Here is a 26,995-nt window from a genome sequence, read left to right as displayed (position 1 = left end):
CTATGGTACTTTGGGCACCACGGGATCTCAGGTACTTTGCAAAATGCCTGGTACATAGAAAGGACTAAATAAGCATTTCTTCAATGACTAAGTCTGATTAAAACACAAAGATCATCAAATGAATCTTCAGGCCTAAAAACCTTTCCTACCTTCCAAATGTTTCTAAGAAAAACATCCAAATTCCTTTATATGAGATAGAAGGTGGGTGCTCACTCATTCAGTCATGTCCAACACTTTGTGACCCCCATCGACTGCAGCTTGCCAGGCTCCTCTGTCCATGGAATTCTCCAGGCAAGAGTATTGGAGTGAGTAGCCATTCCCTTCTCCAGGGGATCTTCCCAACCCAGGTATCGAACCAAGGTCACCTGCGTTACAGGCAGATTCTTCACCGTCTGAACTACCAGGGAACCCCACATGATATAGAAGAGTGCTTCTCAAATTCTAGCATGCTTAAAAATCAGCTGGAGAGCTTGTGAAAACACAGAACTCTTGGCGTGTCCCTGAGATTCTGCTCCAGTAGGTCTGGGATAAATACAGAGACACTGCATTTCAAAAATTTCCCAGTGGTGCAGGTATGTTGTTTTGGGGACAACATTGAGTAGCATAAGCGTCAAGGACATTCAGCCCTTTCTAACCTTGCCCCCAAATCCCTTTGTGCTCCGAAGAGACACGCTTTCCCTGCCCTGAGCTTTCTTGCTGCTCTTAACACGATACCAGGGGCATGTGCGGATAAGTGCCTTAAAAAAACAACCGCAGGGTATTAAGCAAGAGGAAGAGACAACCTGACTGAAGTACTAGGTCACAGATCAGGTTAAGATCATGGGAAGTAGAGAACATTATACTAAGGAGTTTTTACCTGTTTCTACAGGGAAAAGAGATCTTTAAGGATGAGTATGAAGATACTGACTTAAACATACCTGTGGCGGATTCATTTCGATATTTGGCAAAACCAATACAATATTGTAAAGTTTAAAAATAAAATAAAATTAAAAAAAAATAAAAAAATGGCTAAAAGAAAAAAATATTCAGGTAAAAAAGATGAAAATAAAGCTCACCTAAATTCCTGAGGAAATCACTCTCAATATTTTTTTATCTTATAATCTTTTTTTTCCCTAGCTACACATCAAAATAAAAATGCAACTATATAAGAAACACTTTAATAAAATGAAATTAAAAAAAAAAGTACAGAAGAAAGCACTTTAATATTCAATATCATTATACCTTTTTAACTAAAAATATATCTCCTTCCTATTATTTCAATTAATTTCTTCTTCAAATTTATTTTTTTACTGAAGGATAATTGCTTTAAAGAATTTTGTTGTTTTCTGTCAAACTTCAACATGAATCAGCCATAGGTATACATATATCCCTGCCCTTTTCAACCTCCATCTTATCTCCCTCCCCACCCCACCCCTCTATGTTGAAACAGAACCCCTGATTGAGTTTCCTGAGCCATACAGCAAATTCCCTTGGGCTATCTCTTTTACATATAGTAATGTAAGTTTCCATCTTACTCTTTCCATACATCTCACCCTCTCCTCCCCTCTCCCCATGTCCATAAGTCTATTCTCTATGTCTGTTTCTCCATTGTTGCCCTGTAAATAAATTCTTCAGAACCATTTTCCTACATTCCATATATGTGCATTAGAATACAATATTTATCTTTCTCTTTTAGACTCACTTCACTCTGTATAATAGGTTCTGTGTTCATTCACCTCATCAGAACTGACCCAAATGTGTTCCTTTCTTTGGCTGAGTAATACTCCATTGTATATATGTACCAGACTTCTTTATGTATTCATCTATTGATGGACTTCTAGGTTGCTTCCATGTTCCAGCTATTGTAAATAGTGCTGCAGTGAACAATGGGATACATGTGTCTCTTTCAATGTTGGTTTCCTCAGGGTATATGCCTAGGAGTGGGACTGCTGGGTCATATGGTGGTTTTATTCCTAGTTTTCTAAGGAATCTCCCTCCATACCCTCTTTCATAGTTGCTGCTGCTGCTGCTGCCAAGTCGCTTCAGTCGTGTCCGACTCTGTGCGACTCCATAGACGGCAGCCCACCAGGCTCCTCCGTCCCTGGGATTCTCCAGGCAAGAACACTGGAGTGGGTTGCCATTTCCTTCTACAATGCATTAAAGTGGAAAGTGAAAGTGAAGTCACTCAGTCGTGTCTGACTCTTAGCGACCCCATGGACTGCAGCCTACCAGGCTCCTCCATCCATGGAATTTTCCGGGCAACAGTACTAGAGTGGGGTGCCATTGCCTTCTCCCTCTTTCATAGTGGCTGTTATCAATTTACATTCCCACCAACAGTTCAAGAGTGTTCCCTTTTCTCCACACCCTCTCCAGCATTTATTGTTTGTAGACTTTTTGATGAGGCCACTCTGACTGGTGTGAGGTGATATCTCATTGTGGTTTTGATTTGCGTTTCTCTAATAATGAGCAATGTTGAACATCTTTTCATGTGTATGTCCTCTTTGGAGAAATGTCTGTTTAGGTCTTTTTCCCACTTTTTGATTGAGTTGATTGCTTTCCTGCTATTGAGTTGTATGAACCGCTTGTATATTTTGGAAATTAATTCTTTGTCAGTTGTTTCATTTGTTATTATTTTCTCCCATTCTGAGGGTTGTCTTTTCACCTTGCTTAGAGTTTCCTTGGCTGTGCAAAAGCTTTTAAGTTTAATCAGGTCCCACTTGTTTACTTTTGTTTTTATTTGCATTACTATAGGAGGTGGGTCATAGAGGATCTCGCTTTGATTTTTGTCATCAAGTGGTCTGCCTATGTTTTCCTCTAAGAGTTTTTTTTTTTTTTTTTTTTAAACTTTACATAATTGTATTAGTTTTGCCAAATATCAAAATGAATCCATCACAGGTATACATGTGCTCCCCATCCTGAACCCTCCTCCCTCCTCCCTCCCCATACCATCCCTCTGGGTCGTCCCAGTGCACTAGCCCCAAGCATCCAGTATCGTGCATTGAACCTGGACTGGCATCTCGTTTCATACATGATATTTTACATGTTTCAATGCCATTCTCCCAAATCTTCCCACCCTCTCCCTCTCCCACAGAGTCCATATGACTGTTCTATACATCAGTGTCTCTTTTGCTGTCTCGTACACAGGGTTATTGTTATCATCTTTCTAAATTCCAGATATATGCGTTAGTATACTGTATTGGTGTTTTTCCTTCTGGCTTACTTCACTCTGTATAATAGGCTCCAGTTTCATCCACCTCATTAGAACTGATTCAAATGTATTCTTTTTAATGGCTGAGTAATACTCCATTGTGTATATGTACCATTGCTTTCTTATCCATTCATCTGCTGATGGACATCTAGGTTGCTTCCATGTCCTGGCTATTATAAACAGTGCTGCGATGAACATTGGGGTACACGTGTCTCTTTCCCTTCTGGTTTCCTCAGTGTGTATGCCCAGCAGTGGGATTGCTGGATCATAAGGCAGTTCTATTTCCAGTTTTTTAAGGAATCTCCACACTGTTCTTCATAGTGGCTGTACTAGTTTGCATTCCCACCAACAGTGTAAGAGGGTTCCCTTTTCTCCACACCCTCTCCAGCATTTATTATTTGTAGACTTTTGGATGGCAGCCATTCTGACTGGTGTGAAATGGTACCTCATAGTGGTCTTGATTTGCATTTCTCTGATAATGAGTGATGTTGAGCATCTTTTCATGTGTTTGTTATCCATCTGTATGTCTTCTTTGGAGAAATGTCTATTTAGTTCTTTGGCCCATTTTTTGATTGGGTCATTTATTTTTCTGGAGTTGAGCTGTAGGAGTTGCTTGTGTATTTTTGAGATTAGTTGTTTGTCAGTTGCTTCATTTGCTATTATTTTCTCCCATTCTGAAGGCTGTCTTTTCACCTTGCTGATAGTTTCCTTTGATGTGCAGAAGCTTTTAAGGTTAATTAGGTCCCATTTGTTTATTTTTGCTTTTATTTCCGATATTCTGGGAGGTGGGTCATAGAGGATCCTGCTGTGATGTATGTCAGAGAGTGTTTTGCCTATGTTCTCTAGGAGTTTTATAGTTTCTGGTCTTATGTTTAGATCTTTAATCCATTTTGAGTTTATTTTTGTGTATGGTGTTAGAAAGTGGTCCAGTTTCATTCTTTTACAAGTGGTTGACCAGATTTCCCAGCACCACTTGTTAAAGAGATTGTCTTTAATCCATTGTATATTCTTGCCTCCTTTGTCAAAGATAAGGTGTCCATATGTGCGTGGATTTATCTCTGGGCTTTCTATTTTGTTCCATTGATCTATATTTCTGTCTATGTGTCAGTACCATACTGTCTTGATAACTGTGGCTTTGTAGTAGAGCCTGAAGTCAGGTAGGTTGATTCCTCCAGTTCCATTCTTCTTTCTCAAGATCACTTTGGCTATTTGAGGTTTTTTGTATTTCCATACAAATTGTGAAATTATTTGTTCTAGCTCTGTGAAGAATACCGTTGGTAGCTTGATAGGGATTGCATTGAATCTATAAATTGCTTTGGGTAGTATACTCATTTTCACTATATTGATTCTTCCAATCCATGAACATGGTATATTTCTCCATCTATTAGTGTCCTCTTTGATTTCCTTCACCAGTGTTTTATAGTTTTCTATATATAGGTCTTTAGTTTCTTTAGGTAGATATATTCCTAAGTAAGAGTTTTATAGTGTCTGGTCTTACATTTAGGTCTTTAACCATTTTGAGTTTATCTCTGTGTATGGTGTTAGGAAGTGTTCTAATCTCATTCTTTTACATGTAGCTGTCCAGTTTTCCCAGCACCATTTATTGAAGAGGCTGTCTTTGCTCCCTTTTATATTCTTGCCTCCTTTTTCAAAAATAAGGTACCCATAGGTGCATGGGCTTATTCCTGGGCTTTCTATCTTGTTCCATTGGTCTATATTTCTGTTTTTATGCCAGTACCATACTGTCTTGATGACTATAGCTTTGTAGTACAATCTGAAATCAGGAAGGTTGAGTCCTCCAGCTCCATTTTTCTTTCTCAAGACTGCTTTGGCTATTCAGGGTCTTTTGTGTTTCCATATGAATTATGAAAATTTTTGTTCTAGTTCTGTGAAAAATGCATTGGTAATTTGATACGGATAGCACTGAATCTGTAGATTGTGTTTGATAGTATAGTCATTTTCAGAACATTGATTCTTCCTACCCAGGAACATGGAATATCTCTCCATCTGTTTATGTTGTCTTTGATTTCTTTCATCAGTGTCTTATAATTTTCTCTGCATGGTTCTTTTGTCCTCTTAGGTAAGTTTATTCCTAGATATTAAATTCTTTGTGTTAATGGTGAATGGGATTGATTTCTTAATTTCTCTTTTTGATTTTTCCATTGTTAGTATATAGAAAAGGAAGTGATTTCTGTGTATTGATTTTGTATCATGCTACTTTGCTAGATTCACTGATTAGCTCTAGTAATTTTCTAATACTATCTTTAAGGTTTTCTATGTACAGTATTATCTACACTATCTACAAACAGTGAGAGCTTTACGTCTTCTTTTCTGATCTGGATTCCTTTTATTTCTTTTTCTTCTAGGTTTGCTGCATTTAATTTCTTAAAATAACTTTATTTATAGATTATGCTTAAAACACTTCCAAACCATTTAAAAACTGATATTAAAAGGCATTAAAATTATCAGAAAAAGTGTTTTATCAAAAAATGAAAATAACTTCATGCCCTGAGTGAGAAAGGGAAAAATCGACTTTGCAAAATTACATTCCTACTAAGAATGAGGACCTGTTTAGAGAGTACTTTAATTTTCTATAATACTTTTGATTTATTGTGGCCAAGAAAAATTGATTTACCTTGTCTGATCTGTACTACTTGATAGGACCTTACCTTTTCCTATCATATATATGTTCCAGAGCTACAGATCCAGTTGACGTTTAATGACACTACACAGTCAAGGTACTTTGACTTGTCTTCTTGACCAAAACAAGGTATTTCTAAATGAAGAACAAGGCTTCAGATTTAATTAGAATAGCATTGAGTGCTCTTTTTTCTATAAAGCTTCGCTATGCACTTGATATATTCATATGTACGTATAAACTGTGCTGTGCTTAGTGACTCAGTCATGTCCATGTCTTTGTGACCCCAAGGAACTGTAGCCTGCCAGGATCCTCTGTTCATGGGGATTCTCCAGTTAAGTATACTGGAGTGGGTTGCCATGCCCTCCTCCAGGGGATCTTCCCAACCCAGGGATCAAATCCAGGTCTCCCTCATTGAATGCAAATTCTTTACCATCTGAGCCACCAAGGAAGAGCATGAATACTGGAGTGGGTAGCCTATCCCTTCTCTAGTGGATCTTCCTGACCCAGGAATCAAACCGGGGTCTCCTGAATTGCAGGTGGATTCTTTACCAACTGAAGGTATAGGTTAGCCACTCCATATTTTTAAAATGTATGTGTATAATATATTTGCTTATTAACACATCTAATGCAATTGCTGTTTTAAAATAATTTAACTTATTAAGTATATAACATCTATATATTTTGAGGTTTCCCATTTTAATAATATTTTCTGGACAAAAATGCTGTGCTAATCAGTTTAGCTCATTTCTTGCAATTCCAGGCTTTTGTTATTCAAGAGGCCTTTTTTTAAAAAAATAAATCAGACTCTACAGGTGAACTTTTCTATATTCCTTGACTGTTATAAAACACGATTTCAGAAGAAACACAAGGAGATCTTAAAAAGAGCTTACTGCTTAGGTAATACTAAGCTATTCAACTAAAGTTTAAAACAATAGACAACAACAAAAAGAAATCCGCCTTAGAGCACTTTCATAGCACTCAGATACTAAAGCAGAGAAGCTTTTAAGTTTTGGCTTCAAACACAAATAATAATAGCTGGGCAAAGAGTGGTTCCAGGGAGAAAAACAAGTATCTCTAAGGGGAAGCCTATACATCACCTGAAAATCAGTTTCATGCAAACGTGAACACTACTAACTAGATAGGAGCAGCACAGAATTGCTGATCTTGGCATTTGGTCCATCTGCAGGTCTCTAGCAGCAGAAACTATGCAAACATGCCTGCCATCTTCAATAATGAATCATATAACAGATTCACAGGATGATTATAATAATTAATGAGAAATCTGGCTTCAGTGCAAAATCAATATACCTGACAAAGCCAGTTGACACTGTCAAGACAGCCACTTAGCATCGGATGGCCAGCATGTGATGGTGACTTAATGAAAAGTCTCCAGAGGGAAGAGACCAGGACCAGGACAATTCAGTTCAGTTCATTTCAGTGGCTCAGTCGTGTCTGACTCTTTGTAACCCGTGGACTGCAGCACGCCAGGCTACCCTGTCTGTCACCAACTCCCGGAGTTTACTCAAACTCATTTCCATTGAGTCAGTGATGCTATCCAACAACCATCTCATCCTCTGTCGTTCCCTTCTCCTCTGACCTTCAATCCTTCCCAGCATCAGGGTCTTTTCAAATGAGTCAGTTCTTCACATCAGGTGACTAAGTATTGGAGTTTCAGCTTCAGTATCAGTCCTTCCAACGAATATTGAGGACTGATTTCCTTTAGGATGGACTGGCTGGATCCCTTTGTTGTCCAAGGGACTCTCAAGAGTCTTCTCCAACACCACAGTTTAAAAGCATAAACTCTTCAGCACTCAGCCCTCTTCATAGTCCAACTCTCACATCCATACATGACTACTAGAAAAAGCATAGTTTTGACTAGATGAACCGTTGTTGGCAAGGAAATGTCTCTGCCTTTTAATATGCTGTCTAAGTTGGTCATAACTTTCTTTCCAAGGAGCAAGCATCCTTTAATTTCATGGCTGTAGTCACCATCTGCAGTAATTTTGGAGCCCCCAAAAAAAGAAAGTCTGTCACTGTTTCCATCATTTCCCTATCTATTTGCCATGAAGTGATGGGACCAGATGCCATGATCATAATTGTCTGAATGTTGAGTTTTAAGCCAACTTCTTCAATCTCCTCTTTCAGTTTCATCAGGAGGCTCTTTAGTTCTTCTTCTCCTTCTGCCATAATGGTGGTGTCATCTGCATATCTGAGGTTATTGATATTTCTCCCAGCAATCTTGATTTCAGTTTGAGCTTCATCCAATCCAGCACTTCTCATGATGTAGTCTGCATATAAGTTAAATAAGCAGGGTGACAATATGCAGCCTTGACATACTCCTTTCCCGATGTGGAACCAGTCTGTTATTCCATGTCCAGTTCTAACTGTTGCTTCTTGACCTCCTTTCTCAGGAGGCAAATCAGGTGGTCTGGTATTCCCATCTCTTGAAGAACTTTCCACAGTTTGTTGTGATCAACACAGTCAAAGGCTTTGGCATAGTCAATAAAGCAAGAGTAGATGTATTTGGACCTCTCTTGCTTTTATGATGATCCAACAGATGTTGGCAATTTAATCTCTGGTTCCTCTTTGCAGCCAAAGATGAAGAAGCTCTATACAGTCAGCAAAAACAAGACCAGGAACTGACTGTCGCTCAGATGATGAACTCCTTATTGCCAAATTCAGACTTAAATTGAAGAAACCAAGGAAAACCACTAGACCATTCAGGTATGACCTAAATCAAATCCCTTATGAATATACACTGGAAGTGACAAATAAATTCAAGGGATTAGATCTGATGGACAGACTGCCTGAAGAACTATGGACAGAGGTTGGTAACACTGTACAGGAGACAGTGATCAAGACCATCCCCAAGAAATGAAAAAGGCAAAATGATTGTCTGAGGAGGACTTACAAACACCTATGCTATGCAATGAGGAGAAGCAAAAGGCAAAGGAGCAAAGAAAAGATATCCCATTTGAATGCCGAGTTCCAAAGAACAGCAAGCAGAGAGATAAGAAAGCCTTCCTCAGTGATCAATGGCAAAGAGATAGAGGAAAACAATAGAATGGGAAACACTAGAGATCTCTTCAAGAAAATTAGAGATACCAAGGGAACATTTCATGCAAAGATGGGCACAATAAAGGACAGAAATGGTATGGACCTAACAGAAGCAAAAGATATTAAGAAGAGGTGGTAAGAATACACAGAAGAACTATACAAAAAAGATATTCATGACTCAGATAACCACGATGGTGTGATCACTCACCTAGAGCCAGATATCCTGGAGTGGGCCTTAGGAAGCATCACTGTGAACAAAACTAGTGGAGGTGAAGGAATTCAAGCTGAGCTATTTCAAACCCTAAAAGATGATGCTATGAAAGTGCTGCACTCAATATGTCAGCAAATTTGGAAAACTTGGCAGTGGCCACAGGACTGGAAAAGGTCAGTTTTCATTCCAATCCCAAAGAAAGGCAATGCCAAAGAGTGCTCAAATTACTACACAATCGCACTCATCTCACACCCTAGCAAAGTAATTCTCAAAATTCTCCAAGACAGGCTTCAACAGTACATGAACCATGAACTTCCAGATCTTCAAGCTGGATTTAGAAAAGGCAGAGGAACCAGGACCAGGACAGTACTAACTCATCACTGTTCAGTGCCAACCAGCAGAAATAGCTCCTGTTACAAGGAAGCATCTGGCTGGTTCTAGGAAGTTATTAACAGTGTGTGTCCAGGTCTGAAACCCAAAGCCAAGTCATGATTGAAAAGTGAAAGTTGAATAAAATTTAGCATCCTTTTCCTTGTAAGTGGCTTAAATTAACTATAGTTGAATGCATATGCCTTCACTCAGTTAAATTCTAACCTTTCTAGATGATTCAATGCAGGTATAAAAATAAGTCATTGGGTTAAAAGACCTTGCAATTAAAAGAAATCACAGCCTAACTAAATTATTTTAGGTATGCCACCTGGTTTAAACTAAATGGACATCATTTTTCTATTGGCATTGATTTTTGTATGAATCTACTCATGAAAGAACTTGAGGTACATGCTTCAGGGAACTATCCCATTCACCATCCTCCAAGGAAGCATAGATATGAAACTGACAAGATATTTGGATAGGGGTGAGATGGTATTAATTAAAAATTAAATAAATTAATTAAATTAAATTAAATTAAAAATTAATATTAATTAATCTGCAATTAATAAATGCAGATTTAGTGAGCAAAACTGCTAATTTTTAAAAAACCAAACCCAAATTTATTATTAATATTTGCAAAGAGAGAACATATTCATGTTTCCCACTATTGATGACATTTTCCAACCAAATCCTTCGTTTCGTGATTTTCATTGAGCAGTTCATGTCTTCTCTTTGCAAGGTAATAATATTTTTTACTGAAAAATAATAGATGGAACTATTTGAAATTCTAGAAAATGTTTTGGGTCCTTGTTGACAGGGACTTCAAATAAAGACTGTGCTCTGTCATTCTATTGAAACTGTTAAATTCTTAAGGCTAATGAATAGATCTATGTGTCAGTACAATGCCCCTCTTGACAGTTTGGTTAAATAAGAATGTAACTCCACAGACAGACACAGATACTTTGCTTTCTTTTTTTCTAAGGAACCATTTAAACCTACATTCAGAATTTTAATTTCATACTTCTCAGAGTTTCCATCTTTTGAAGTGATATTCTTTTAACACCTCAAAATACATGAAGCCTTCATTACCTGAACACAACTTCTCTATACATTGTTCCTCAGCTTTTAAGATAAAATTAAATTTTGTTAAAGTTCTAGGGAAATGTGGTAGGTATATAAAAATGAAAACATTTCTACATTTTGTCTCAAACAACATTCTGCTGTTCCACTTTTCCCCTACATGTGTCCTTCAATGATATGACCATGGATTTTACTCTACAATTTTAGTTTGTCTCTTTTTAAAATGTTTTCATTTTTCTAATTTGATAGAGGAATAAAAAGAAGCTGAGGGGCTCCCCTGGTGGCTCAGTGGTAAAGAATCTGCCTGCTAGTCCAAGAGATATCAGGGCCATCCTTGATCTGTGAAGATCCCACATGCCACGGAGCAGCTTAGCCAATGCGCCACAATTACTGAGCCTGTGCTCAAGAGCCTGTACTATAGAGCCCAGCGGTAACTGAGCCCACATGCCACAATTACTGAAATCTGTGTGCCCTAGAGCCTACGCTCTATCTACAACAACAGAAGCCACTGCAAAGAGAACTCCATGCACTGCAGCTAGAGAGTAGCCCCACTTGCTGCAACTAGAGAAAGCTCGTGTAGCAACAAAGACTCTGCACAGCCATAAATAAATAAATAAGAATTTATTTATTTTAAATAAGTGAATTATTTTCACTTCTCCTGGAGTAAGTAATTCACTAGGAGTTTCTTGGTGTCTCTTATAATTTTCCAGTGTATGAATTTCCTATTACTTCATGCAAGAGTGCATAAACATGTAACAGTCTATACAGCCCCCACAGTAAAAATTCTAAATGGAGAGCTGTAGAAAAAATAACTGCTTCAATGGAAGAAATTCCTGACACTGGCTAAGTAAGACTTAATATGTCACAATGTGACCCAAAGATATAAAATGTCATTTTTAAAAAATCTAAATGTGGGATGTACTTACTTAGATTTAAAGTTCTAAAGTTTGGTTTAATTTTTTAAAACTTGAAAAATTGAAGAAAAAAGCCACAAATTTAAAAGTTAAACAAATGTGACTAACCAAACATAAAACATACAGAGTAATACACATACAGGAGATGATCCAATGTCTTACCTTCATCATGAATTTCTGTAGGGGCATAAGGAAAAAAGAGAAAATATTAAATACACAATATTTCAAAGACATTTTGAAACCTCCTATTTATAAAGACTATATTGTTGTTAAGTGCGGTAACATGAATAATAAACAAAAAATTTCCACTGTGTTGTCACAGCAAAACTCAATGTCAACTACATGCTAGAGAAAAGCTGTAGCAAGCAAAACTCAAAATCTTTTAATATGTTTCTAGATTAGTTCATTCTTTTTCCGTGAAAACATGCTGTTTGACTTTAATGAGTGATTCAATTTACATTTCTAAGCATCTCAAAAAAGGTATACTCTTAAAATTATACTCTGAAAATGGTCTAGATTTTTTTTCATCTGTTACATAAAAACACAGTAATATAAACAGCAACTCAGCTATTTTACTTGAGTAAAATAGTGGGTTAGAAACAGGTACAGTAGACAATCAATTAATATGCTGTGATGGGCTGCCCATATTTCATGCAAAAAGTGACCAAAAGCAATTCCTTAGGCACTACATATTATTATATGTGAATTTCAAAGAAAAAAGTCACACAATTTTTCTTTTTCTCTTGACTCAGCCACCTCTAATGATTTATAACACCCCCTTTTCATCTACAAAATATAATATGTACATATATTCCTTTCTTTTTCTTAAGACTCATAAAGTTTCTTTGACTTCTTATTCCTGGGAGAGATACACAGATGAAAAAGAGTGAAAAAGGAAAAATATTTTATTTGACAAGTTAGGGCACCATGTAGTTGCCAGGAGCATGGAAGTCCTACAGAGGAAAACACACACATACCCACATTAGTTTTAAAGAAAACAAGGGAAAGTTTTCTAACACAGAGGTTAAATACCACACTTGCTTCCCTGAAACACACAGACATAGTAATACGTATATGACTAAATGGCAATTCTATCATGATTGATTCTTTCATTTTCAGTATTATAATTTTAAGGAAAAATTGTAAAGAACCATTTCATTTTCATCTCAGAAAACACAGCCTGTGTAGTTACATTTTTGTAGTTAATATTCATGGCAAATAATATCCTGGAACTTATTTTCCATGTTGAAACTGACTAATCACATGCCTACAAATGATCACCAGTGATACAGAATATCACTGAGGAATTACAAAAAATCATTTTAAGTCCTAATTCAAAGAAAAACTTCAAAATCATGTTACAGAACATGGTTTGTAATAGATATTTTCTTCATGAGATTTTTGGTTTTTTAATTTATCTAAGTTTTGGAGATATTTCTTTCAGAAATGGTCTCAGCTGGTTTTTGTCAGTATTTAGGTTGAACTACTTCAGAATTGTAGCAAATAGAAAAAAGTGGTCAATTCAGTTTTTTAAGACTGCTCGTCATAATTTTTAGCTGTGTGTGAAGGCAGCATGAGCAAGCCAGGGAAGAGAGTAATCTGTATAAATGATTAAATAAAAATGAGCCCTGTAAATAAGCAAAAGCTGAAATAACCATCATACAAAGAGAAAGAAGAACAGATGTAACAGACACACATTATTTTCAAAAGATAAGAACATGAAAGGTTATTTCTGGCATTACTGACATTAACTTTTTGTACAAATCATCTATTGGTTCATTTGGCTTATTTCTTTATGAGATATCCAAAAGGGATCATTCAGGGCAAGAAAGAAAGTAAAACACAGTAAAATATAAAGGACAAATATATTATTTTAATCTCAATGTCAATGGCATAAGTATGATAAAAAGCAACAGAAAAAGAATAAAAATAAAAATTCCTTACAAGTTGAAAATGATAGGAGAAAAAAAAAGAAAACTCATGAATGATAATACTGAAACAAATAGCTTTGATTTAGGTGAAGAATTATCATTTTTATGCATGCAGTAAGTGTAATTATTTAAGATATAAAATATTAGACAACATATGGAGATGGACGACTATAAAGACAGAGGCCAGGCATGGTGCTTTCTGTCTTAGAAGAAATTTGAGGATGAAAATCAATTCACACAGAAACACAAAGAGGGAAATTTTAGTTCTTTAGGGTAAAATTCCAAGTGGCAGCAATTCAGTGCCTCAGGTTTAGTTTAATTACTCCAGAATGGACAAGTCAGATGAAGTGTCAAATGTGAGCAAGAGACGGGGACATATTCCCTCTTCCCATTATGCTATATTAACATGAAAACCAGGAAGAGACACAGCAATTCTTACATTTTAACTCAAACAAACATTGCCCTGGGAGTCTAATGGATGATAAAAACAGGCAGGAGCCTTTGATCTATAAGCTTATAAAACTTGATCTAGTAGATCTAAAAACCCTAAGGGATTTTCTTAGCATATGCCAATGAGTACAAGTGGAAAAACAAATCAAACAGCAATACTTTATTCTAAAAATTGCAATCAAATATCAGAGTTCAAGAGAATGGATAATTATATTCAATCTGTTACTGATACAAAAAGACACAGTGATGTACAAAGCTTTTCTACCATAATTATGCCTTTCACCTCAACACTGGATTATTTTTAACTCTTATTTTAGTTTTGTGAGATGATAACTGATTATAAAACTTAATACCTCTATAAATGGAGTTTTCTTAGAAGTTTTAAAAGAACCTTTACTGAGATGTCTTCTTAAAAATTACACAGGTAAGGGATTAGCAACAAAATTAACATAGAAATATAAAGTGGAAGTGACAGATTCAAGGGATTAGATCTGATAAAGGAGTGCCTGAAGGATGGAGGTTCATGACATTGCAGAGGAAGCAATGATCAAGACCATCCCCAAGAAAAAGAAAAGCAAGAAGGCAAATGGTTCTCTGAGGAGGGCTTACAAATAGCTGAGAAAAGAAGAGAAGCTAAAGGCAAGGAGAAAAGGAAAGATATACCCACCTGAATGCAGAGTTCCAAAGAATAGCAAGGAGAGATAAGAAAGCCTTCCTCAGTGATCAGTGCAAAGAAATAGAGGAAAATAATAGAATGATTAGAATAACAGAAAGATTAGAGATCTCTTCAAGAAAATTAGAGATACCAAGGGAACATTTCATGCAAAGATGGGCACAATAAAGGACAGAAATGGTATGGACCTAACAGAAGCAGAAGATATTAAGAAGAGGTGGCAAGAATACACAGAAGAACTGTACAAAAAAGATCTTCATGACCCAGATAACCATCACTCACCTAGAGCCAGACATCCTGGAATGCGAAGTTAAGTGGGCCTTAGGAAGCATCACTACAAACAAAGCTAGTGGAGATGATGAAATTGAGTTGAGCTATTTCAAATCCTTAAAGATGATGCTGTGAAAGTGCTGCACTCAATATGCCAGCAAATTTGGAAAACTCAGCAGTGGTCACAGGACTGGAAAAGGTCAGTTTTCATTTTAATCTCAAAGACAGTCAATGCCAAGGAAAGTTCAAACTGTCACACAATTGCACTCATGTCACACGCTAGCAAAGTAATGCTCAAAATTCTCCAAGGCAGGCTTCAACAGTACGTGAACTGTGAACTTCCAGATGTTCAAGCTGGTTTTAGAAAAGGCAGAGGAACTAGAGATCAAATTGCCAACATCCGTTGGCTCATCAAAAAAGCAAGAGAGTTCCAGAAAAACATACATTTCTGCTTTATTGACTACACCAAAGCCTTCAACTGTGTGGCTCACAACAAACTGTGGAAAATTCTTCAAAAGATGGGAATACCAGACCACCTTACCTGCCTCATGAAAATCTGTATGCAGCAACATACAGTAAAATCTGTATGCAGAGAAATCTGTATGAAGCAACAGCTAGAACTGGACATGGAACTGGTTCCAAGCTGGGAAAGGAGTATGTCAAGGCTGTATATTGTCACCCAGCTTATTTAACTTCTATGTAGAGTACACAGAAATGCCAGGCAAGATGAAGCACAAGCTGGACTCAAGGCTGCTGGGAGAAATATCAATAACCTCAGACATGTAGATGATTCCACCCTGATGGCAGAATGTGAAGAGGAATTAAAGAGCCTCTTGATGAAGATCAAAGAGGAGAGTGAAAAAGTTGGCTTAAAACTCAACATTCAAAAAACAAAGACCATGGCATCCAGTCCCATCACTTCACGGCAAATAGATGGGGAAACAGTGACAGACTTTATTTTCTTGGGCTCCAAAATCACTGCGGATCGTGACTGTAGCCATGAAACTTAAAGACACTTGCTCCTTGAAAGAAAAGCGATGATAAACCTAGACACCATATTTAAAAGCAGAGACATTACTTTGCCAACAAAAGTCCATCTAGTCAAGGCTATGGTTTTTCCAGTGGTCATGTACAGATGTGAGAGTTGGACTATAAAGAAAGCTGAGTGCTGAAGCATTGACTTGAAACAGCTGTGGAGTATCTATGAGAAAGGTCCTGGAACCCTTCTTAATTTAACCAAGCAGACAGCAGAAGGAACCCCGAGGCAGGCTGGTAGGCAGAGGGTTGAACTGTTTTCTGTTATTCTTCAAGTGACAGAAAAAGGGAATAAATTCTACCTGTGACAGCAGACTTTCAAAATTCCTAGAGCAAGTGCATAAGATTTGACCTCTGTGGGTTTTCAAAGAAAGAAATAACTCAGATCTAAAATTTACTGAGACCTACACATAAGTTATAAATTGATTCACTTGCAAAACTCAGCAGCATGATCGTCAGCTCAGTGTTATCTCCAATACTTTCTCATAACTAGAAAGCAACCACTAACTTAAAGATTTGCAACTAAACATAGCAAGAATAAATTTTGAGATGAGAAATTATTATGAAAATGAGAGAGAAAAACTACACAGCAAGGCAGGATCAAGAAAGCAACCAAATGCACAGAGGAAAAATGGGAATACATCTAGATGATAGTAAAAAGGGGTTTTATTCATTTACACATTCTATTTCTAAAGGAATTAAAGTTTCTTGAGTGGTTGGTTTAAGAGATACTGGTTTGGATACAGCACAGAAATACTGGAATGTAAGTGAAGGGATAAAAAGATGAGAGAGGGACTTATCTTAGGATGGCTGATCTTGGGGAAGGAGCACACAAAGGTGAAACACACATTCTTAGAAAGAAACAGGCTTCCATTTCCAAGATAAGAATTTGGATCAGAATTTTAACTACAGGCAAAGAAGAGAAGACACTGCAAAAGGAAAGGATTGAACAAAATTAGTAATAGGCTAGTTATGAAGAAACAGATGAAGAATTAAAATTATTTCCAGAGTTATAACATCGAATTAGTAGTTCTCCAAAATCCACACAAGGGTGTCATCATCAGGGAAATGGTAAATTTAATAAACAAAACTTCCCTTAAATAAAGAGCTGAAATAAATGAAAAAAGAGCAAAGAATCACACACACACACACACACACACACAAAAGCAGGTGGACATATGATTGGGAAATAACTGAAAGGCTACTGAAAAGACAGCAAACGTCTCAAAATGTTGCCTGAGGAGAAAAGCATCCCAGAATCAAGAAAAACAATGAAAATAAAATGAAGCCATCAGTTAATCCAATCTTAGCTGATTCATCATATTAAGTCACAGAGCAAACAACAAAGCAATACAACAATGAATGGCCTCACTGTTTTGCTCATTTGGAAAAAAAGTGGATCCAGAATGTCAGTGGTGGAAAAGGAGATTCTATTTTCCACTCAGAATCACAAGGAGTTCAGAATTAGAAGGCTCTTTCCCTGTCTGCCTGCCTCCCTTCTTTCCCTCTCTTTCTTAACAGTTGAAGAAACTGAAACCAACAGTAATAACATAATTTAGCCACATTACACACTTTGTCACTCTGTTGGTCTCCAAACTTATCCTCCAGATTCCTGGCAACTGTTAAGTTTCCTTGTGATATTTTATCATTCACCTTCACTTTTTAAGATTGTATGAATATTTAAAAAGTCTTTTTCTATAGCACGTGGAAAAATATAAGAGTTAATAAGAAGTTAAGATTAATTGGTCAAGATTTTTCAGTAAAAGATATACAATATTAATAATACAAGTCTTCCTGTTGGCCAGGAAGTCTTCCTTTCAATGATCATAATAACAAAGCCAATTATATAGAGATGATAATGTTCACACTAGCAAGTAATGCTCAACATTCTTCAGGCTTCAACAGTATGTGAACCATGAACTTCCAGATGTTCAGGTTGGATTTAGAAAAGGCAGAGGAACCCGAGATCAAATTGCCAACATCTGTTGGATCATCATAAAAGCAAGAGAGGTCCATAAAAACATCTACTTCTGCTTCATTGACTACGCCAAAGCCTCTGACTGTGTCGATCACTATAAACTGTGTAAAATTCTTCAAGAAATGGGAATACCAGACCACCTGACCTGCCTCCTGAGAAATCTGTATGCAGGTCAAGAAGCAACAGTTAGAACTGGACATGGAACAATGGACTGGTTCCAAATAGGGAAAGGAGTAAGTCAATGCTGTATATTGTCACCCTGCTTATTTAACTTATATGTAGACAACATCATGCGAAATGCCGGGCTGGATGAAGCACAAGCTGGAATCAAGATTGACAGGACAAAGTTCAATAACCTCAGACATGCAGATGACACCACCCTTATGGCAGAAAGCAAAGAACTAAAGAGCCTCTTGATAAAAGTGAAAGAGGAGATTGAAAAAGTTGGCTTAAAAGTCAACATTCAGAAAACTAAGATCATGGCATCTGGTCCCATCACTTCATGGCAAATAGATGGGGAAACAGTGACAGACTTTATTTTCTTGGGCTCCAAAATCACTGCAGATGGTGACTGCAGCCATGAAATTCAAAGACACTTGCTCCTTGGAAGAAAAGCTATGTCCAAACTGCTGCTAAGTCACTTCAGTCGTGTCCGACTCTGTGCAACCCCATAGACAGCAGCCCACCAGGCTCCCCCATCCCTGGGATTCTCCAGGCAAGAACACTGGAGTGGGTTGCCATTTCCTTCTCCAATGCATGAAAGTGAAAAGTGAAAGTGAAGTCGCTCAGTCGTGTCCGACTCTTAGCGACCCCATGGACTGCAGCCTGCCAGGCTCCTCCGTCCATGGGATTTTCCAGGCAAGAGTACTGGAATGGGTGCCATTGCCTTCTCCACATCCAAACTAGACAACACATTAAAAGCAGAGACATTACTTTGCCAACAAAAGTCCATCTAGTCAAAGTTATGGTTTTTCCAGTAGTCATGTATGGTTGTAAGAGCTGGGCTATGAAGAGGGCTGAGCACTGAAGAGTTGATACTTTTGAACTGTGGTATTGGAGAAGAGTCTTGAGAGTCCCTTGGACTGCAAGGAGATCCAACCAGTCCATCCTAAAGGATATCAGTCCTGAATATTCACTGGAAGGACTGATGCTAAAGCTGAAACCCCAATACTTTAGCCACTTGATGCGAAGAATAGACTCACCGGAAAAGACCCTGATGCTGGGAAAGATTAAAGGCAGGAGGAGAAGGGGATGACAGAGGATGAGATGGTTGGATGGCATCACCAACTCGATGGACATAAGTTTGAGCAAGCTCAGGTAGAGTTGGTGATGGACAGGGAAGGCTGGGGTGCCGCAGTCGATGGGGGTCAAAAAGAGTCAAACACGACTAAGTGACTGAACTGAAATGAATGTTCTAGTAATAGAGAATATTTGACTAGATCCCATTTTCAAAGAAACAAAACTAGAAATTTAGAAAGTTCCAACTGAAGATTGGTAAAATACGTATTAATTACAACATAGCAGTTACTTTGAATACTAATAGTACCAGCCACACCAGGAAGCCAAACAAAAAGATTAGAGGCAACAGCAAACATGCAGCCATTCAGATCACAATCTCTTAGAAAACACATACCCATTTTTCCACATCAACCTTCTGTGGAAAGAAAAAGCCAAGATAAACAATAAGCAAACAAATAAAAAGCTAGCAAGGTTTTAATTAGTGTCACTTAAATAAACTGAAATGTAGTCCCTGCACCAAAACCTATCTCCAATTCTGAAGGACAGGTAACAGTATTCAAACTTTTAATTTACAGCATTTAATCTCAAGCACACAAAAATATTTCAATTCATTTAGTTATCAGAACTTCAAAAGGCTTTGGGCTGAATATGTACCAGGTACATGAAATAAAAATAACCTAATTTATTCAAAAACAAACGTGAACATTTATCACATTCTCAAACCTACAAACCTTTGATTCAGGAACCACTGTTCTCCTCTAACTAAAAGAATCTATTTAATAAAAAAGATCCATTTAGAAATACAGCATCTAACTATACATCTCTGATATAATAAAATTTCTCTTAGCCAAATCTTTCCACTCTAAAATTCACAATATAACAAATGGTATATGCTGCCAAATAATTCTGAAACTGCATCAAAATTTATTTTGATAAATAAAACATATTTATTAATGAATGTATGTTAGTCTCATAACCATTATGTGACTCTTTAAAAAATAAGTGAATATTATTCTATCCAAAGTATAAAACAGAACAAATCACAAAGCCGTATGTTAACAAAAACTGCCTTTTCCTGTTCAATCCATCAGAATTTTAAAATCTCAACACACTCACCTTAAAGGTTAAGTTTCCATGACCAACCTCCCTTCTTTAGCACATATGATTGGTAATCAGTGAAACTTGAAGTGTGCTTCAAACTCCTCATTCATTTAAGTTTATCTGCAATTTTTTTCCTTAGAAAATTCATTAATTGAGTCAAAAGCTCACACTACCTAGACAGGAATAGTTGCCATAACTAAGAACCTCCATTCCTTAGTAAACAAGCTTCAAGAAGGAAATATGCATAATATTCACATACATACTAAATATTTTTAAATGTTATAAACTGATATAAAAATATCAACCTAAGTATACAGGTAGGATTGTTTTGAAGGCCCAGTGAAATTCAATAGATTCAACTAATTACTTGTAACAGAGCATTTTGGCTTCTTCAGTAATTTACTTCATCTTCAGAAAAATCTCTAAGCCTACCCCCAACCTTTGAACTTAAGAATACATTGTTATTTAAGAAAGAACACTTTACTGAATGGAAAGTCCTGGTTTTCACTATATACTTTCAAGACATTTAGCTGTTATCTAAAGTTCAAGCCCTTATTTGAAGCATGAAACCTATTAGAATAATGAATATATTTCTTTAGATCCTGAGTCACAGGAAAGCAATCTAATCATGGCAAGTATAATGTAATTATTACTCACTTTTCTACCTTTAAAAGAACAAATTCTTATATTTATGCCTTTCATTGAAAATAAGGAAACATGAAATGATTTCCCTTTCATGTTTACCAGGAAAATAGGATATGTCATATTTTTCAATGATTAACAAAGACACTGCATTATCCCATCATTATTTTCACATCTCAGTTTTAACACACACACACACACATTTGCATCAGCACAAAGATAAAGTGCTGTGGGATTTTTCTAGAAGAAAGAGAACCTGTAATCAAGAGTCATAGTTACTAGTTATTAGTAATAAACAGTCTTTAAAGATCTGTATTATAAAACAGAAAATGTCTCTTAAGAAGCAGGAATTAGTTAGCAATAATATAACAGACTCAGTATCCAAATAGCCAAAGAAAGGCATAGCAACAGCATGTGCTGGGGGTGAAATTTCAGCTAAACGTAAAAGACAAGACAAATGATCCAGAGTTAAAAGACTGACAAAGTGCAAAAGTTGTAACTATGCATAAGTGATGCAGAGAGATTTCATGACACTTATGAATGTTAATAAGAACTATTTAATTAAATGCCTACTAACAGTGAAAAATAGAATGATTTATATGTAGCTCATCATGGAAGGAAAATATAAAGCCCACAATGAACTGGACCAATTTTATAGTTTAAACAATTATCAAATCCATAGAGCACATAAGATAAATGAATATTCCAATAATTTTTTATCCAAGTATGAGGGACTTTTTAAAAATTATCAACTCCATTAATTCAGAGAAAATAAATATTTTACCATCTGTAGAAAGCTGCCTTACATATTTTAAGACCAAAAATGAGCAATCTTATTTTCAAATAAAAACAAAATTTCCATTAAAGAAAATAAAACAGTCATTTAAGGAACAGCTTGATTTAGCAAAAAGGACATAAGAATATAATACAAAAGTAGTTAAATCTAAATTTTATTATACCATCATACAAAAGTTGAAACATCCACATGACATCTCCATTTGTGTATTCATATTTTAGTCAATATGTACAATTAGCATGTTTCAATAATTTTATATATGTTTAATGAACATATAAATTATAAATTAGGGTATATAAATATGAACTACTCAATAATCTATAAAAACAAATTTGGTTGATTCTTCCAAGTTGCTTAACTTATTTTACTGTTTAAGGTAAAAAATGTTATCATTATTAAACCGATAGGTCATATAGTTAGAAGTTACTATGTGCCAGACTTTGAGCTAAACACTTTACATGTAACCTTACTGCCCGCATTTTATATATGAGGAAACAAATGACATGCAAATGTGTCACAAATTTTCCTCAACAACAACAAAGTTGTTGGAAAAAAACGATTGGACTTGATCTTGAAATTGGGTTTGTAACTTCAAAGTTGCATTCTCCTAAGCACTTCTTTGTATGCCAATACCAAGATACCTCATCTTTTTGCTTCTCTTTTGCTTCAAACTTTTAGTCTCTATCTAATTTGGAATTTTTCACCCAGTATCTGTTATGGTGAAGTGTCACCTAAATATAGTGTGTTAACATCAAGATAAGAGAATGTAAAATGAACATATAGATTCTTATGATATCAAATATTTTAGTTAGTTTCAGTTATTCAAAGAGTAGGTCTGCTTTTTCACCTAGATAAAGTTCACCTAGATAATTACAACACAACAATAAAACATCCATCATGAATATAAAATTTTTAATATCAAGGTATAACATAAAAAAAGTATTTGAAATTTTAATACATGCCTGCAATCCATTACCCTTTTTAAAAATAGACAAACATGAAAAACAAAAAACTACCCTATAAATAATTCTCCACTGCACATGTTTATTATTAAGATTGAGAAGAAGAACATGAGAAATTTGCACAGTGTATTCAAGGATTCAAGAGACAATAAAGTCATTTCAATTTTTTAAAGTAAAATTACAGTTTGGAGGTCCCACATTTTTAATAAATATAACAAATTCAGAAAAATATATAAATCCTGAATATATAACTTCATAAAACTTTCAGTTCGGTTCAGTCACTCAGTCATGTCTGACTCTTTGTGACCCCATGAATCACAGCACACCAGGCTTACTTCATAAAATATATAACTTCATAAAACTTCAAATCAATAAACAAACCCATGTAATCATCACCCAGATCTAATAATAGGACAGAACCTACAACCCAGATGCTGCCTTCATGCCCTCTCCAAAGGCAACTACTATTCTATCACCATTGATTATTTTTCTAATTTGGAAATACAGCCCGTGTTCTCTTTTTATCTAGCTTCTTTAGCTGTCATTAGGTCTCTAAGATTCATCATGGTGTCGCATGTAGTGGTAAGAAATTCATTTTCTCTGCTTATAATATTCCACCATATGAATACGTCACAATTTATTTACCCATTCAACAGTTGAATGGGCTTCCCTTGTGGCTCAGCTGTTTAGGAAACCACCTGCAAGGCAGGAGACCTGGGTTCGATCTCTGGGTTGGGAAGATCCCCTGGAGAAGGGAATGGCTACCCACCCCAGTATTCTGGCCTGGACAATTCCATACACTGTATAGTTCATGGGGTCGCAAAGAGTCGGATATGACTTAGTGACCTTGACTCACTGAACAGTTGAACATTTGGATTGTTTCCTGCTTGGGGCTATTACAAAAAATGTTGTGGTGAGCATTCTTGTACATATCTTTTGGTGAACATAGGAATATATATATATATCCACTGGTATAGACCAAGAGTGGAATTTGTTGATCATGGATTTATAAATGTTTAGCTATAGTTGATACAGCCAAAGAGATTTCCAAAATGGTGGCATGCATTTAATTCTCATCAGAAGTATATTAGTTTCACTTGCTCCCCGTCTTGCCAATACTTGGTATTACTAGTCTTTTCAATTTTAGCTCTTCTGGGGAATGTGATACCTCATCACAGTTTTCAGCTGCATTTCCCTGCCATTTGATGAAGCACTTTTTCATATGCTTTGGAAATTTGGAATATCTCCATAGTGAAATATTTGTTCAAGTCTTTTACCCATTTTTTGCTATTAGTTGATCTGTTTTTGTTCTTACTGATTTGTCAGAACTGTTCATGCTTTCCAAATATCCTCTCCACGTCTGTGTCCTGTCTTTTCCATTTTTTAATGGTAACTCTGAGGACAGACATTCTTAGTTTGGGCATAATTTCTGAATCTTTTCCTTCATTGCTGGTGCTTTTTGTCCTGAAAAGACCCTTCTACATTATTTTTGAGACAATTCATTATCTTAACTCTTACCTGAGACCTACAATCTGTTTCGTATTGATTTGGGGAGTATATGGTACTATGGAGAGAATTTAGATTCATTTTCCCTTCATTTATCTATTCAACTGACCTGATTATCTTTAACAAAAAGATAATTCTTGAGCCCACTGCACTGCACTGCCACTTCCGTCATAAGTCAAGTTACTAACTTGTAGAGCTACTGATGAACTCTATTCTATTCTGGCCTATTTTTCTATTCCTGTTATCGTAACCACTATTCCATCAAAATAATTTTTGATATCTGGTAGCCAAAGGCTCCAATTTTGTTCCTCAACATTACATTTGTTAATACTGACCCTCTTCACTTCCTGTAATATGAGAACAGACTTACAAATTTTCATGCACACAAAAAGGAAACCTGTTGGGATTTTGATTTTGATTGCACTGGTTAACTGATAAACTTAGAACTGTCATCTTTATAATATACTGCCTTCCAACATCATACATTCCTCTTTATTTTAGGTCATCTTTAGTTTCCTTCAAAATGTTTTTCAATTTTCAATAGAAAGGTTTGCACATCTTTCATTATAATTATTCTGAGGTATATGTTGTGGAATTATACTAAGATAAGTGAACTCAGTTTGAAATTTTTATTTTATTTTTGCTAATATATAAAAGGTAGCTAAAAATTTATACTGAGTTCTAACTTTGCTAAATACACTTTTTAATTCCAAAAGTGCCTACCATCATTCCTTTATTATAGTAAAATAATTCAGTATTTCACTGGTTTTCCATTTTACAGTTTCTATCAGATTAAAGAATTTCTTACCTTACAAATTTACTAAGTTTGCAACAAATTATTTATGTTTTAAATGTTTTGAAGGTATCAATTAAAATACACAATCTTTCCCTTTTCGTCTTTTAATATGGTCAAAGATGTTAATCGGTTTTGTGGATACATTAACTACTTTTGAATCCCATGTTAGCTATAATATGCTATAGATTTTATATATCCATAAATTTGATTTACTAGTATTTTACAGAGGATTTCTGAGTCTATTACTTTGATGAATATTAACATATAACAACTTTTTTCTGGCAAGATCTTTCTCATGGTTTAGGACCATGGCTATGTTGACATCATATAATTAGTTGAGAAGGATTCTGAAACAGGTTAAGATTAAGATTATCGCTCTCTCAAATGTTTTTTAGAATTGACCAGAGAAGCCATCTAGGTCTGGACTTCTTCATGGTAATGTGAATTTTAATAGTACTTATTTTTTTAATATTTTAAATCTGAGATATAATTGACATAATTTCATATTAAATGAATGATTTTATATTTGCATATATTATGAAATGATCATTATAATAAATCTAGTTAATATCCATGACCACACATACTTACAATTTTTTTCTTGTAATGAGCACTTTTTAGATCTACTATCTTAACTTTTAAATACAATGTTATTAACTATAGCAAACATGCTGTGCATTATGTCTCCAGGGATTACTTACTTTATAACTGGAAGGTTGTATATTTTGACCACCTTCACCCATTTTCCCTCTTCCAATACCCTGCCCCTGCAACCACCAATCTGTTCTCTGGAACTACAGGTTCAGTTTTTCTGTATGTTTTTCTAATTCCATAGAAAAGTGAAATTATACAGTTTTCATCTTTCTCTATTTCACTTGTTCCAGCATAATCCCTTCAAGGTCCATCCATGCTGTCAAAAATTATTTATTTTGTGGCTGTATAATATTCCACCGTGTGCATATACCACGTTTCCTTTATGAATTCATCCGCGGGTGTTCCATGTCTTGGCTACTGAAAATAATGCTGTAATAAATATGGGGAACACATATCTTTCCAAGTTAGTATTTTCCTGTCCTTTGGATAAATACCCAGAAATGGAATTGCTGGATCATACAATGGCACCCCACTCCAGTACTCTTGCCTGGAAAATCCCATGGATGGAGGAGCCTGGTAGGCTGCAGTCCATGGGGTCGCTAAGAGTCGGACACGACTGAGAGACTTCACTTTCACTTTTCACTTTCATGCATTGGAGAAGGAAATGGCAGCCCACTCCAGTGTTCTTGCCCGGAGAATCCCAGGGACGGGGGAGCCTGGTGGGCTTCCGTCTATGGGGTCGCACAGAGTTGGACACGACTGAAGCGACAGCAGCAGCAGCAGCAGCACAACAGTTGAATTGTAGCTTTTCAAGGATCCTCCATAATGTTTTCTGCAATGGATGCCTGAATTTACACTCCCACCAACAGTGCACAAGGATTCTCTTCTCTCCACATACTTGTCAACAGTTGGATTTTTTTTATTACAGCCATCCAACAGTCAAAAAATTAGATTTCACCAAAGTTTTGATTTGCATTTCTCTGATGATTAGAGATCTTGAGCATCATTTTATGTACACTTTGGCCTTTATATATCTCTAGGAAAATACCTATTCAGATTCTCTGCCCCTGGTTTAATCAGATTGTTTCGTTTTGTTATTGAGTTGTATGTGTTCTTTATATATTTTGGATATTAACACCTTATCAGAAATGTAATTTGCAAATATTTCCTCCTATTTCATAGGTTCCTTTTTCATTTTGTTCATGATTTCCTTTTCTGTCTGAAAGCTTTTAGGTTTGATGAAGTCCCAATTGTTGATTTTTGCTTTTGTGGTCTTTGCTTTTGGTATCAAATCCAGAAAACCTTCACCAACACTGATGTCAGGAAGCTTACTGCCTATGTTTTCTTGCAAAAGTTTTATGGTTTCAGGTCATAAAACTTCAAGTCTTTAACCATTATCAATTGATTTTGTGCATGGTATAAAATAGTGGTCCCTTTTCATTCTTTTGCGAGACTCTGTGCAGTTTTCTCAGTACTATATTTTGGTTTACACTGGCACCTTTGTTATAAGTCAATTGGCCATCTATGCATGGGTATACTTCTGGGCTCTCTGCTATGTTCCAC

General features: G+C 36.1%; 1 protein-coding gene across 1 annotated transcript in view; it reads right to left on the bottom strand.

The window, feature by feature from the left end:
• The window catches only part of RYR2 (ryanodine receptor 2), an 830,352-nt gene that overhangs the window by 485,533 nt on the left and 317,824 nt on the right, over positions 1-26,995 (bottom strand). The window contains exons 4-5 of the mRNA XM_027531123.1: positions 19,430-19,450; positions 11,622-11,636 (exon numbers count right to left, since the gene is read on the bottom strand). Of these exons, the coding sequence (XP_027386924.1) occupies positions 11,622-11,636; positions 19,430-19,450 (36 nt within the window). The remainder of the gene's footprint in view (positions 1-11,621; positions 11,637-19,429; positions 19,451-26,995) is intronic.

The sequence above is a fragment of the Bos indicus x Bos taurus genome, chromosome 28 (assembly GCF_003369695.1).
Source record: "Bos indicus x Bos taurus breed Angus x Brahman F1 hybrid chromosome 28, Bos_hybrid_MaternalHap_v2.0, whole genome shotgun sequence".
NCBI classification, from domain to species: domain Eukaryota; kingdom Metazoa; phylum Chordata; class Mammalia; order Artiodactyla; family Bovidae; genus Bos; species Bos indicus x Bos taurus.
The sequence above is the reverse complement of the archived record's forward strand: the minus strand, read 5'-3'. Positions and strand labels throughout refer to the sequence as shown.